At 38.0% G+C, this 13,219-nt stretch overlaps 1 protein-coding gene across 9 annotated transcripts in view; it reads left to right on the forward strand.

Moving 5' to 3' along the window:
* TCERG1 (transcription elongation regulator 1) overlaps positions 1-13,219 on the forward strand; it is a 60,022-nt gene that overhangs the window by 2,325 nt on the left and 44,478 nt on the right. For 5 of the 9 annotated variants that reach the window (XR_009531484.1, XM_060093584.1, XM_060093585.1 and 2 more), the window contains exons 2-6: positions 3,617-3,842; positions 6,242-6,394; positions 7,443-7,914; positions 8,225-8,344; positions 12,461-12,703. Coding sequence is in view for 8 of the 9 variants with exons in the window: in XM_060093584.1 (XP_059949567.1) it covers positions 3,617-3,842; positions 6,242-6,394; positions 7,443-7,914; positions 8,225-8,344; positions 12,461-12,703 (1,214 nt within the window). In the remaining variant the exon portion in view is untranslated. The remainder of the gene's footprint in view (positions 1-3,616; positions 3,843-6,241; positions 6,395-7,442; positions 7,915-8,224; positions 8,345-12,460; positions 12,704-13,219) is intronic. The other 4 variants (XM_060093588.1, XM_060093589.1, XM_060093590.1 and 1 more) reach the window with 1 other exon arrangement.

A 13,219-nucleotide genomic window follows, 5' to 3' on the forward strand; every position in this document is an offset into this window, starting at 1 on the left:
AAGATTGAAAGTGGTAGGAATGCAAATAACCTACAATAGACAGAATTTATTTGGAGTTCCAAATGCCTTTCTGTTCCTTTATGGTTGAGGGCCATTAAGATTTAGAGTTATATTTGTGTAGATCCTTTACCCAAGGCCTTTATTTACTTATTAATGCTTTATGACTTATGATAAGGGACTTGCAGTCTAAATTTCCTTAGCTGTATAAGGGGAATAAGAATATGTTGGTGTTACCACTGACTACCATAAACAAGTTCTTTTTCTGTGCCATAGTTTCCTCTGTAAAAATGGTGCCAAACTTATCTCATTGGGTTGTTGTTAGGATTGAAAGACCTAGTACAAATAATGTCCCTATAACCGTACCAGGTATATAGGAAGTACCCAGGGTTCACTATCATTATTAAAACAATAATTGAACACTACCATCCTGGACACTGGGATGCATCACTATAATAAGGAGAAACTATGTACTAGTGGGTAGAGATAATACAAAAGTAAACAAATAAGTGAGATTTTTTTCATAGCATTTATCATAATTGTAAACTCAAATTGGGCAATGAAATAGAGGGGCTGGGAGAGACTAGGGTGAGAAAGGAGTTTAAGGTGAACTTTGAGCTGAGACTGAAGAATGAGTCAGTTATATAAAGATCTGGGGAAAAGCATGCCAGGCAGAGGGAACAACTGCAGAGGCTTCAGGGTAATCAAGTAGTTGATCAGAAAGACTAGAGTCTGTAGAGAGGTCAGCAAGGGCCAGGTTATATAGAGCCTGCTAATAATAATTATAGTAATAGTTAACACTACTAATATTAATACCGTTTAACAGTAATTTTAGTATTTTACTAAATTATTAGTATTTTACTAATACTCTTACTATACTGATGTTACAGCAACAGCAATAATAGCTAATACTTAACGTGCTGGGTGCTGTTCCAAGTTCTGTATTAGCTCATTTAATCCTCAGTGCAGGTCTGGTGAGGTGGTTGTGATGAAGCAGTGTATATAAAGAGCTCAGCACATGTGCTATACATATCTGACATCAGAAAATGGCAACTTGAGGCTGTCGATAGAGGAAATTATGTGAACTTTGCCACCATTTTCATGGCAGGCTTTGAAAGCCATCTAGTCAAATTGGCCACCAAGGGCTTTTCAGGTAGAGCACTATGCTAGGCTTTGTGGGGAATGAAAGTAATGATAGTTAAAATAGTTTACTGTGTACCAGGTACTATCCTAAATGTTTCATTGAACAGAGAGAGGTTTTATTTCTATTCCCCCCCCACCCCGCTCATTTACATGTGAGTATATTCAGGCTCAGAAAACATGTGAGCAGCCTGACAACAAAAGGCAGAGCCCTGATTTGACTCTTCATGGTTTTAGAACCTAAAATGCTTAACTTCAAGTTATAACTAGGAAGTGTGAAATTCTAAAGAGAGAAATAGTGTAGATTTTTTTAAAAGAACGAGGCAGATTCAGGAAATCTAAGATTAAGATACATTGTTAACTGAAGGCTGAAATGGAATATCTTTTCTTGGTGGTTAAGTTTTTTCCTGCCCTAAAGGTTAAGACATTGCTTCAATAACAGTGACCATCTGTCTTTTGGGAGTGCATATAATTTGAAAAAGACTGATTATTCTTTTTGCAATCACTTTTAAACTCATACTTTCTAACGTTGAGTGTAGGATCATTTGCAGGTTTGGTGAAATATATTTGGTATAGTAGTTGTGGATGTGTTTACAATCCTAGTGCTCTCCTAGAAGGCAAATTGGTTCTTTATTAGGATTTCTTGTGTCAGAATTGAATTACGATGTGGAAAATTTAGAGAACGTTGAAAGGGGAGTAGTCTTAAGCACAGGATTGAAAAATGTAGGAAAGTTGGAAGACCCTGGTGAGGAGAGAGTATAAGAATGATTACCATCAAATGTACTTGAGGAATATAATTGTTAATCTTCTCTTGAGCACTGAAATGTAAATTTCATGTATAATGGAGAGATTTATCGTAGCTACTGGGAAGACTGTGATAGGTGCTCAGTAAATTGACTGGCAAATTATAGTAAATATTTTTTTTAAGATTCTATATACCCTATTTGTAAGATACAGTATTAGACCTAGGTGTTCAATGGTACATTCAGCAAATACTTATTGAGCTTACTATGGGCAGGCATAACTATGTGCTGGGGATATAAAGGTGAACAGGACAGACAATTCTTGCTCAAAAGGGGCTTAGATAGAAAGCATGGTATAGCGTTTAAGAGCCATTCACCTGTGTTTGAATTCTGGCCTTACCACTGAAACAGCTGTGTGGCCTTGGGCAAGTTATTTTACTTTTGTGCACCTTAATCTGTAAAATGAGGTTGATAAAATCTACCTCAGGGTTGCTGTGATGATTAAATAGCTTAAAAAGAGTTTATGATTACTGCCTGGCACATAGTAAGCACTTGTTAGAGTTAATAATTTTTTTTAAAAAGCACTTATGAGAGGAGATAGATAATGCCATCTTATGTGATATTGTTTATCTGCTTGAATGCCATGGAGAAAATAGGGTGTTTAGCTAGAGATTGAAGGGTGGGGTGGGGTGCAGTGTACAGAGGGCTTTCCCTTTAGTTAGAGAATACTAATGATCTCTTAACCTGCTACCCTCCCCTGCTATAAAAACCTTGTATTTGGAAGTAATTTCAAACTTCCAAAAAGTTGCAAAAACAAAAATAGTACGCTTAGTGTTAATATTTTACCTGTTCTGCTTTATTACTTGTCACATACATGCTTTTTGTTTCTCTGAGCCATTTGAGGGTAAGAGAGAGACACACACACACACACACACACACACACACACACACACACACACACACACACACACACACACACACACACACACACACACACACACACACACACACACACACACACACACACACACACACACACACACCTTTACCCCTAGTATTTTCTAAGGATAGAGATCTTCTCTTACTTAACTATAGCACAGGTATCAATGTAAATTTGCGTTGATAAAATACTTTAATCTGTTGTCCCTATTCCAGTGTTGTCTGTTAATCCAGTATGTCCTTTATAGCATTTCTTCTCTCTAGTTTAGGATCCTGTCTAGAGTTGGTATTGTGTTGTCATGTCTCTTTGGCCTCTTTAATCTAGAACATTTCCACAGCCTTCCTTTGTCTTTTTTGTATAACATCAACATTTCTGAAGAATATACTCCCTGCTGCCCCCTTTCCAGTAGAACATTCTTCATTCTGTGTTTGTCGAATAGCTCCTTATTTGATTGAGGTTATGCGTTCTTGCCTGGAATAGGTGATGTTGTGTCCCTCTCAGTCACATTAGGTCAGTTTCTCTATTGCATAGGTGTTTTGTTCATGCTTCTTTGCAACTGTAAGAAACATGTGGGAAGATACTTTTAAGACCATCCAAATAACCTCCCTCATCTAAATTTCCTCCTAGATTTGGTGTGCATTGATCATTCTTACTGATGCACTCTATTGCAGTGGTGCAGTATGACTTTCCAACTCTACTTGCTTAAGGGCTTTTAAAATTTGATGTAATTAGAGATTACTAGCTACATTTTTGTTACGTTGAGAAAGAAAAATTTATTCATGGCTTTGCCACACAGGATGGCTCAACAGCAGGCCTTGAGGTTCCGAGGCCCAGCTCCCCCACCAAATGCAGTGATGCGAGGCCCACCACCTCTCATGCGACCTCCTCCACCTTTTGGTATGATGCGAGGCCCTCCTCCACCACCTCGGCCCCCATTTGGACGTCCTCCTTTTGATCCTAATATGCCACCAATGCCTCCTCCAGGAGGGATTCCTCCACCTATGGGCCCTCCACACCTCCAGGTAAAGAATATAGAGGTAGCTGTTTCTTTGTTGGCATTAGTGTCAATATTATGTATGAGTTTTGCCTTTAAAACCTGTGTTCTTGGTTTTATAGGAAAATGGGAACTAAAGAGAACATCCTTATATTAATGTGTTGCTCTAAAAGCACTGGTAACAATAATTAGTATGGAAATTCAGATTGGAAATGTATATGGTGATAGAAAAATGTATGTGTTAAGTTAGGATTGAATAGGGTAGTTCTAACCTGCCTTCGTCTCTGAGAATTGTCTTTAGTAATCCATCTTCTTTATGGGAAATGAAGTTTGAAATCTTATGTATAGAGTAGGGGAAATTTGTTTTCAGTGATACATATTGCAAGTAAATTTAAATATATATGTATGTATATTCCTGAGCACTTCTCCCCAGAAATGATGCCTAGCATAGAATCTAGAAGGTGACAACGAACACATTTTGTAAGCACAATATTTGGATTTTTTTCCTTCCCCAGAAAAAAAATACGGTTATCTTACAATTTTAGAAATAGAATTGTTGTGGGATTTCTTTAAATAAAAACTTTTCTGGTGTTTTAACCTGAGGCATATATCCCTCTTTAGTGTAAATAGACCCAGTTATTGTCTGAAATGAGGTTATGAAGGTATCAACTCTCAAAAATATCTACTTTTGAGATTATATTCTTCTTGACTGAATATGTTTCTATGTTTTCTTAGTTTATTCAGCCTGTACCATTCTGAAACGAAATAAATACAGTAGTATCTCCCTTCTGTTAGCTTGGATAATCAAGAATGAACTTACTAAAAATAGACAAGAGATAATGAGCTACTGTTTAAGTGATGTGAACTCTGTTTCAATAGGGTTATATTTATGGAAGAAACACCAGGTTTTAATACTTTGCTTAGTAATTTTGTTGCCTTACTAGTAATGAGCAGCCCCCCCTTCCCCCCCCTTAAACAAATTGTTAAATGGTTTTATGTTTTCTTCAGGATTAGAATAGGAAGTAACTTTTTGACCTACTGACTGGTATAACTTGTTACATGTGAATTTATTCTGCTTTGTGCCTTTAGTAGTTAAAGTCCTTGCAGAATATTATAAAATGTAATGGATTAATGTAACCCTCTAATGGAAGTATATCAGATGTTATAATGGGATACTTTCTAATGTTGTGATGCTTTTCTTGGTCTTGATGGATGATTGTATGGTTTTGCAGTAAATCAAAGTGATTCCAGCTCCTGGTGCATGAGATATATTTGGGGTGGATACTTTATAGAACATGGGCCAGTGTGCTGATTCTTGAAAGACAGTGAGCTGAATCCAGAAAGACTGGAGTATGGAAAAAAAAACATTTTTAGGAAAGTGAAATACAGTTGCACATTATTAGCATAATGTCAATTCCATTATCCAGATTAAGATGCTTTGGATAATTGAATTCTAATGTTACTTCTAGATTATAGAGGAAATCTTTTAATCCCTGTTCAAAATCTGTTTTCAAAATGGCAGACCTTTTCTGCTTTAGTGAGTAAGATATAGCAGTTACAGTTAAATTGTTTGGTTCAGGATCTTGGCTTGGATCAACAGTCGTTGAAGGAATTATCAGAGATAGTGTTGAATCAGTAATGAATGGTTCCAGAAGTTGTTTTTTTTTTTTAACTATAATATATACCATTTAGATTCTCATTTTCCTGAAAAGTAAAGGGATAATTTTTTTATTGTATCTTTTAAACTTACTGATGTTAACATCTTCGGTGAGCTACATTATTATTATTTGAAAAATAGGAAATGATGAATATTTTCCTAGCTAATATTCTTTTTTTTTTGTAGGTAAAGAGAACAAAGGGTTAGGTATATCTGGTTTTTCCTTTTTAGTTATTGCTATGTTATTTGTAAATAAGAATCAGTTTTTTTCTTTTGGAAGTAATCTAGTGCCCAATGTATGAAATAGGCAGTTAGGGTATAAAGAACAAAGCAAAACTCACCCATAATGCTATAACCCAGAGATGACTATTGTTAGTATTTTTTTTTTTTTTTTTTTTTTTTGCGGTACGCGGGCCTCTCCGTTGCGGAGCGCAGGCTCAGCGGCCATGGCTCACGGGCCCAACCACTCAGCGGCATGTGGGATCTTCCCGGACCAGGGCCCAAACCCGCGTCTCCTGCATCAGCAGGTGTACTCTCAACCACTGCGCCACCAGGAAGCCCTATTGTTAGTATTTTGATGTACTTCTTTCTAGTCTATTTAGTAATCATTTTTATTACAGAGAAACTTCTCTTACACAACCTAGATAAATGTATCTGAATTGACTATAAAACTAGTTTCTCTTACAGTGCTTTACTTTTGGGTAGAATTTAGTAATAATTTGAAGGAAAAAAGATAAACACAAGTGACATTACTTCTTGTGAATTAACAGAGACCACCTTTCATGCCTCCACCCATGGGAACCATGCCTCCTCCACCGGGTATGATGTTTCCACCAGGAATGCCTCCTGTGACTGCTCCTGGTACTCCAGCACTGCCTCCTACTGAGGAGATATGGGTTGAAAATAAAACTCCAGATGGGAAGGTAAATTATAAAATGTATTTAGGTTGTTAGCTTCTTAGTAACAGAAGAGTAAAACAGGAGTTCTGGCAAATTGAGATCAGTGACTGTATCTTTGCCAATTAGGAATGAGCCTTGGGTAAGCCAGGGTGGGGCAGAACTCCTGGAAAGGCTCACTGGATAGGACTTATGCACAGACATAAGGTGGCCTGGAGCACTTACATAGGTTTGCCTATGATGCTGGAAGCCTGTATTTTAAATATGTGCCTTGGGTCCCCAAAACAGCCCTCAGGTTTAGTGTTTGCTAGGAGAACTCACAGGACTCAGCATGTAGTTGTATTTGCAGCTAAGACTAATTACAGAGAAAAGATAAAACGCAAAACCAGCAAAGAGAAAGAGGTGCATGGGCTGCAGTCTGGAGCAACCAAGCACAAGCCTTCCGGGGTCCTTTCAGTGGAATCATATAGAATGTGTTTAATTCCTGCGACATGGCATTGTGAACACACGGGTGAAGTGTTGTCTGCTGGGAAAGCTCTCCTGAGCTGAGGAGTCAAGGGTTTTCATTGGGGACTGGTCCCATATCTGGCACCATCTGCCCAGCACATACCACATTCCAGACTCCCAGAAGGAAGGCATGCATTCAGCATAAACTGCATTGTTTGCATTAACAGTTTAAACATGATGAGCCATTCTTATCAGTTAGGGAATGATGGGAACCCTCCTGAAATCTAAGTTTCCAGATGCCAGCCAAGGACCAACATTGTGGGCAGGGCTTTCTAAGGATAGCAGTCTCAGGCCCGCTGTGTTAACTTTCTGCACAAAATACAACCTTGGTTCTCCTTTTTTGGTGTGTGTTAAAAATATAGTGTGCTCATTATAGGAAACTGGGGGGAAAGAAAAAAGGAGTGAAAAAGTGCCTTTAGTCTCATCATATACAAACAGCTAATTTTGATGTACTTTCTGTTTTGTAAGGTTTTTTTTAATACTGTTTAAGATAAAATATAGTTGTATTATTGTTTATAAATGATAGTTGACAGATTCGTTGATACTGATGATTTCGCTTTCTCTGCAGGTTTATTATTACAATGCTCGGACACGTGAATCTGCATGGACCAAGCCAGATGGAGTTAAGGTTATTCAGCAGTCAGAACTGACACCTATGCTTGCAGCCCAGGCCCAGGTTCAGGCCCAAGCCCAGGCGCAGGCACAGGCACAAGCTCAAGCTCAAGCTCAAGCTCAAGCGCAGGCCCAGGCACAAGCACAGGCACAGGCACAGGCGCAGGCGCAGGCTCAGGCTCAGGCCCAGGCCCAGGCCCAGGCCCAGGCCCAGGCCCAGGCTCAGGCCCAGGCCCAGGCCCAGGCCCAGGCCCAAGCCCAGGCCCAGGCCCAGGTGCAGGCACAAGTGCAAGCACAAGCAGTGGGAGCTTCCACCCCTACGACCAGTAGCCCAGCATCTGCGGTATCCACTTCAACGTCATCATCAACCCCATCCTCTACCACTTCTACCACAACAACTGCCTCTTCAGTTTCGCAGACAGTATCAAGTGAGTACTAGTCAGCATGTGTTTTTATTTAGGGGCTAGAGAAATGGACAAGAGGGAACGCATTCCAAAATGATCCTAGTGTTTTAGGTATTATCCTTGATGTTATTTAAAATACATTTTTAACATTAAGACTTTTGGCTAAAAAGAACAGAAATTTACATTAGTAGAAGAAATTATTTGCCCAGTTGAAATTCATGAAGCTAAACTGGGGAAGTGTAGAGTTAGCTATTCAACTTGTCCAACAGTAATGCTGGGTGATGTGGGGTTTGCAGAATAAGTGTAAGTTTTGGCCCCTGCCCCTATCTTGCAGAGTTTCCAGTTTTTCTAATTGAGGAGGCAAGAATAATGCATGTGAAACAATTAGAGAATAGCGTGCAAAGTTATGCAGCGAAAATAGAAGATATAAGAATTCAAGAAAACGGAGAGACAAGTGAGTGGACTACATGGGTATTGAGGTTTATCATAAAGGATGTGTGATAGGATTTGAATAGGTTCAAAGTTTCGGAGAGGTGTTTCAGGTAGTGGGAAACGTAGGTCAGGAAATGAGGATAAATATAGTTTATGAATTGTTAGGTGGGAGGATTTATATTGGTTAATATATTAAATAAGAGACCAGGTTATGAAGAGTTTTAAGAACCAGGCAAATGGGTGAGGCAGGCAGGCACTAGACAGTCTGTATGAATGCAGTATTCTGGAAGAATTTTATGGCACTCGTTTTTTGGGTAGTGTTGAAATCAGGGAAACTTAGGAACTTTTCAGTAATCTTGTTTAGAGGTAGATGGGTCCCAGAATGGGATGCAGGCAGATGAAATGTGGAGTTGTGTTAGGAGCAGTTCGAAAGGTAAGAGAATTTTCAGGTATGAAGACACAGAGGCCCAAAGTTTACATCTTTTTTATAAAGATGAGAGACAATTAATTTCAGGGATGAGGAGAGAAGAATATATATATATATTTTTTAAATTTTGCGGTACGTGGGCCTCTCACTGCTGTGGCCTCTCCCGTTGCGGAGCACAGGCTCCAGGCGCGAAGGCTCAGCGGCCATGGTTCACGGGCCCAGCCGCTCCGCGGCATGTGGGATATTCCCAGACCGGGGCACACACCCATGTCCCCTGCATCGACAGGCGGACTCTCAACCACTGCGCCACCAGGGAAGCCCGAGAGAAGAATATTAATTTGCTTGAAAGATTGTTATTAATATTTATGCTACTAGTTCTGGGTTTTATTTTGTTCTTTTTTTTTTGATATAAGTATGCTGCTACTTTTTCTACAGGCTGAGATTGAGCCCCCAAATATTTACATAATTTTATTGATTTGATTATTTATTATGATACTGGCATGAAGATACATAATTATCCCTACAAGGCGATTATAATTTAGATTATTTTGCTACCTGGATAATGGGTAAGAATAAAAAATTTAAAAAGCTGTCTCTTCCCTCCCCCAGTAGCTTCAGGGACTAGGGAATTATTAGTGTATGTTACCTTGTAAGAAATATGTACATGAGAGAAATTTAGTCATCCTACTAAATTTAAATTCAAATTTGATTTTATTTTATTGATGTGCGTAGTAACTGAAGAAGTAAGGTACATGGGATATGGAGACAGTTTTTTTAAAGGCCCTATTTGATATTTTTTAGAGGGCTTGGGAGAAAATGTACTTAATAGGAAGATGTAAATAATGCTTTACATGTCTCTTGTAGCTAAGTTGAATTCTGAAAATACAGATTAACAGTGATACTAGCTAGTTGGTTGAGGGTCTTTGCCTTTTTATAGGCACATGCTTCTAAAACCTGTGGGGCAAGGCAGAAAACAGTCAGTTTTTATGGGGTACTTGTGGTGGTGATGGGAGAAGGAGATTAATTAAAAGCGGTGTGGTTCTATGTGGAGGCTCTGTGTTGCTTCTGTTTTATTCCCTGCCTCTTTGGAAGGAAAAATAGTAGTACTTTGTTTTAAGGGAGGTGGGCAGCCAAAAACTTAACTGTTCTCTTTGTATTACATTTCCATATCGGAGTGGTCTATCAGTAGGCCCATAGGTATCTTGTCCATTAACCGACCATTCTATTCAGAATTCCTCCTGTTTTTCATTTTTTGTACTACCCTTCAGTGATAGGGAGGCCTTTATTCTAAGAACAGAATAGCAAAATCTTGTTCTTTTTACTGCCTTTAAACATCAATTTTGATGTTGTCTTTCTGAGTATTCCTGATAGCTGTTTTTATTTCGCTTGATTCAGTGTCAAGAAGTGTTATCAGTCTTAATATTTCTCCATCTGTTAGAGATAGTCACTTGTCTTTTTTAGTTAAGATCTGAGGCTGGATTAGTAGTATATTTTGAAGTCTAGTGTTACACTAGTCATTTTAGCAAATGGAGTTAGTAGGAATTTACCTACTATAAAGTCCTAGCTACCATTCTCCCAGCCTCCCAGTTAATTCTTTTGTTGCCTTTGTCCCTTTTCTCTCATGACGCATGGCAACTAATCAAATTCAGAAAATCCTGTGTCAGCAAGAGGAATAGGTTGAGTGAATACTTTTTGCCATCTCCATTTGGTGTTCCTTTCCCCCTGAAATTTGATGCCTTTGTAATTCATTTTATTTTCCTGACTCAGTACTTTGTATTGTGACTTTAGCAAATATTACTAAATACTATTACCATGATTTTTTTAAAAAATGTAATTCTATGAACTGCAGTATAAACCTGTGGGTAAATTGACCTAAAAATTAAGGAATTTATATTTTAACCTCAGTTGAGCATAAACTCATTTTATCCTATGCAAGTTTGTGAAAAATGCTGATGAAATCCTCCTCCTCAGGGAAGTTGGGAAGAATAACTTGATATATTTTCAGCCATTGCAGTAGATTACAAATGCTAAATGGTATATGTATGGGACTGGGCAAATGTTGCATGTAATTTGTATTTTTCATACTGTTATAAAATTATATTAATATGATACTGTACCCTAAGGCTAGGTCTATGCTAGACCACCAATTCATTCCTGGGCCCCTGAAGATACTTGTTTGGCCCTGCTGTCTATTTAGCCAAGGTGAGTCCCTCATTAACAAGTATGAAATTGCTGACATCTTCCCGGCCTAAGTGAGTTTTTCATTGTTAGGAGCTGAAGGAAAGACAGTGAGAAATTTTTTCAGTTGTATTATTGGGTGGTTTGTGTTAAACAGTGTGCTTTCCCTTAGAATAAAATTGGCATAAAGATTGGGAAAGCACTGTTTTATTTAATTTGATAAATTCATTCTTATTCCAGTATAGGTAAAGTTTGGCATTTTTCTTTATATCAAGATAAAGATGAAGTATTAGTTACCAATGAATTATGAAAATGAATTTTGTTTTGGAACTAGATGGGTTGTGAATAAATAACAAAAAATGTTTTGTAATATTTGAGAACTGAAACTAAAAAAAAAGGAAATACGAATTTTATATATTTTTGGGGTCACAAAGTGTGATTACTAGGGATGAAATGTTTTATTTTTGATATTTAAAAATAACGTATTAACAGAACCAAATTATCCTGAATTTCACATTTTGCTGGTCTCTCACACTGGAAACCTGAGGGTTTTTCTTTTTTTTTTTACCTTTTTATTTTGAAATAATTATAGAGAAACCCAAGTCGTTTGTGACTCCATTTGTTCATATCCAGTCAGTCATTAGTTATTGCATACCTTTTTCTCTCTGTTCTTCCTTGCTTGGACAACTCCAGATACGTTGAAATTGATTTTCCCACCTCTGTTCTTCCTTTTCTTCCGATGCATCCGCCAGGTTAATTCATCAAATGAACAGTGATTGTTACTCTTCCATACAGAAACCTTCATTCTACCTCCCCCACATACCTTTTACATTCATGAAGTCACATAAATAACACATGAATGCATTCTTATAAAAAAAATCAAACTCTAATGAAGCATGTGTAGTAAAAAGTAAAAGGTGTACACAGATACGTTTTGGTGTTCATTCTTTTAGATCATTTCTCTGCGTTTACATAAGTTCTTCCCTTTCCCTGCCCAGTCAAGTGCGGACTCCTTAGTCGTCTGTTCAAGGCCTCCCACTTTATGCCTCTGGCCTGCCTTTCCAGCTGTAACTCACTGGTTCTGTTGGTATGCCTAGTGTTTTACTAGTTGACTGCTTGTCTTCTGTTTTCTAAACAATACCTTGTTGTCCCCTACTCTTTGCTTTTACTCACTTTTCTCACCACTTGCTTATTTTCTCCTTTCACTTTGTCATTTTCCGTGTTGAAATCCTAATCTTTCAAGGCCTATCACCACAGTATAAAATTTTCTGTACTGTCTCACAATAAGAAATGGTCTTTGTGTCTTGAGTTACACTCCTATACATTTATCCCATTTCACTTTGTGTTTTAGTTATTGTTTATGTTTCATTTAACTATTTTCAAGCTTCTTGAAGACAGAGACCTTGTTATAAATTCCTTGCGGTGCATGGAATGGGCCCTAAATACTTACATACTGAATGAGTGAATGATGAATGAATATAGTAAAATGGTTTATGAAGGAGTGATACATATTTCTGTTTTATCTTTTATCAGCACCCACAACACAAGATCAGACCCCAAGTTCTGCTGTTTCAGTTGCCACGCCTACAGTTAGTGTTTCAACTCCTGCTCCTACAGCCACACCTGTGCAAACCGTTCCTCAGCCACACCCCCAGGCGTTACCTCCTGCCGTTCCTCATTCAGTACCTCAGCCAGCAGCAGCAATACCTGCTTTTCCACCAGTAATGGTACCTCCATTTCGTGTTCCCCTTCCTGGCATGCCAATTCCACTTCCAGGTAAACCAATAGATAATAATAGTTTTTCCAGCTATGTTTTCATATTGTCAGTTAGTTTGTTCTCATGTGTCTGTTGCATTTGAAATTTGCCTTGAATCTCACTTGTTTGAAACATTTTTGAAAGATTCATGGCTAACTGCAGTATTTTTCTCTTCAGTTTTGGTAAATGTCCTTTTCTGTTGTTGTTGTTGTTTACATGTCTTAAAATTAGAGCCACATTTAAAGCTACACTCATTTTGGATAATGGCCCCAATGAATTAAAAATGATCATCTTTTTGTGTAAATATGTTCTAAATGCAATACTTAAAGGGATTGAGTGTATGAAGTTAAGAAATCACAGGTCACAATAGGTAACACAAGTTAAGTGATTTCTGTATCATGCATTGGTCTAAGCACTTTACATGGAACAATTCGTTTAGTTTTCACAACCATCTTATGAGGTAGGTACACACACAGGTTAAGTTACTTGCCCGTGGTCACATAGCTAATAAGTGGTGGTGTTGGGGTTTGAGTCTG

This window comes from Mesoplodon densirostris, chromosome 3, assembly GCF_025265405.1.
Source record: "Mesoplodon densirostris isolate mMesDen1 chromosome 3, mMesDen1 primary haplotype, whole genome shotgun sequence".
Taxonomy (NCBI): domain Eukaryota; kingdom Metazoa; phylum Chordata; class Mammalia; order Artiodactyla; family Ziphiidae; genus Mesoplodon; species Mesoplodon densirostris.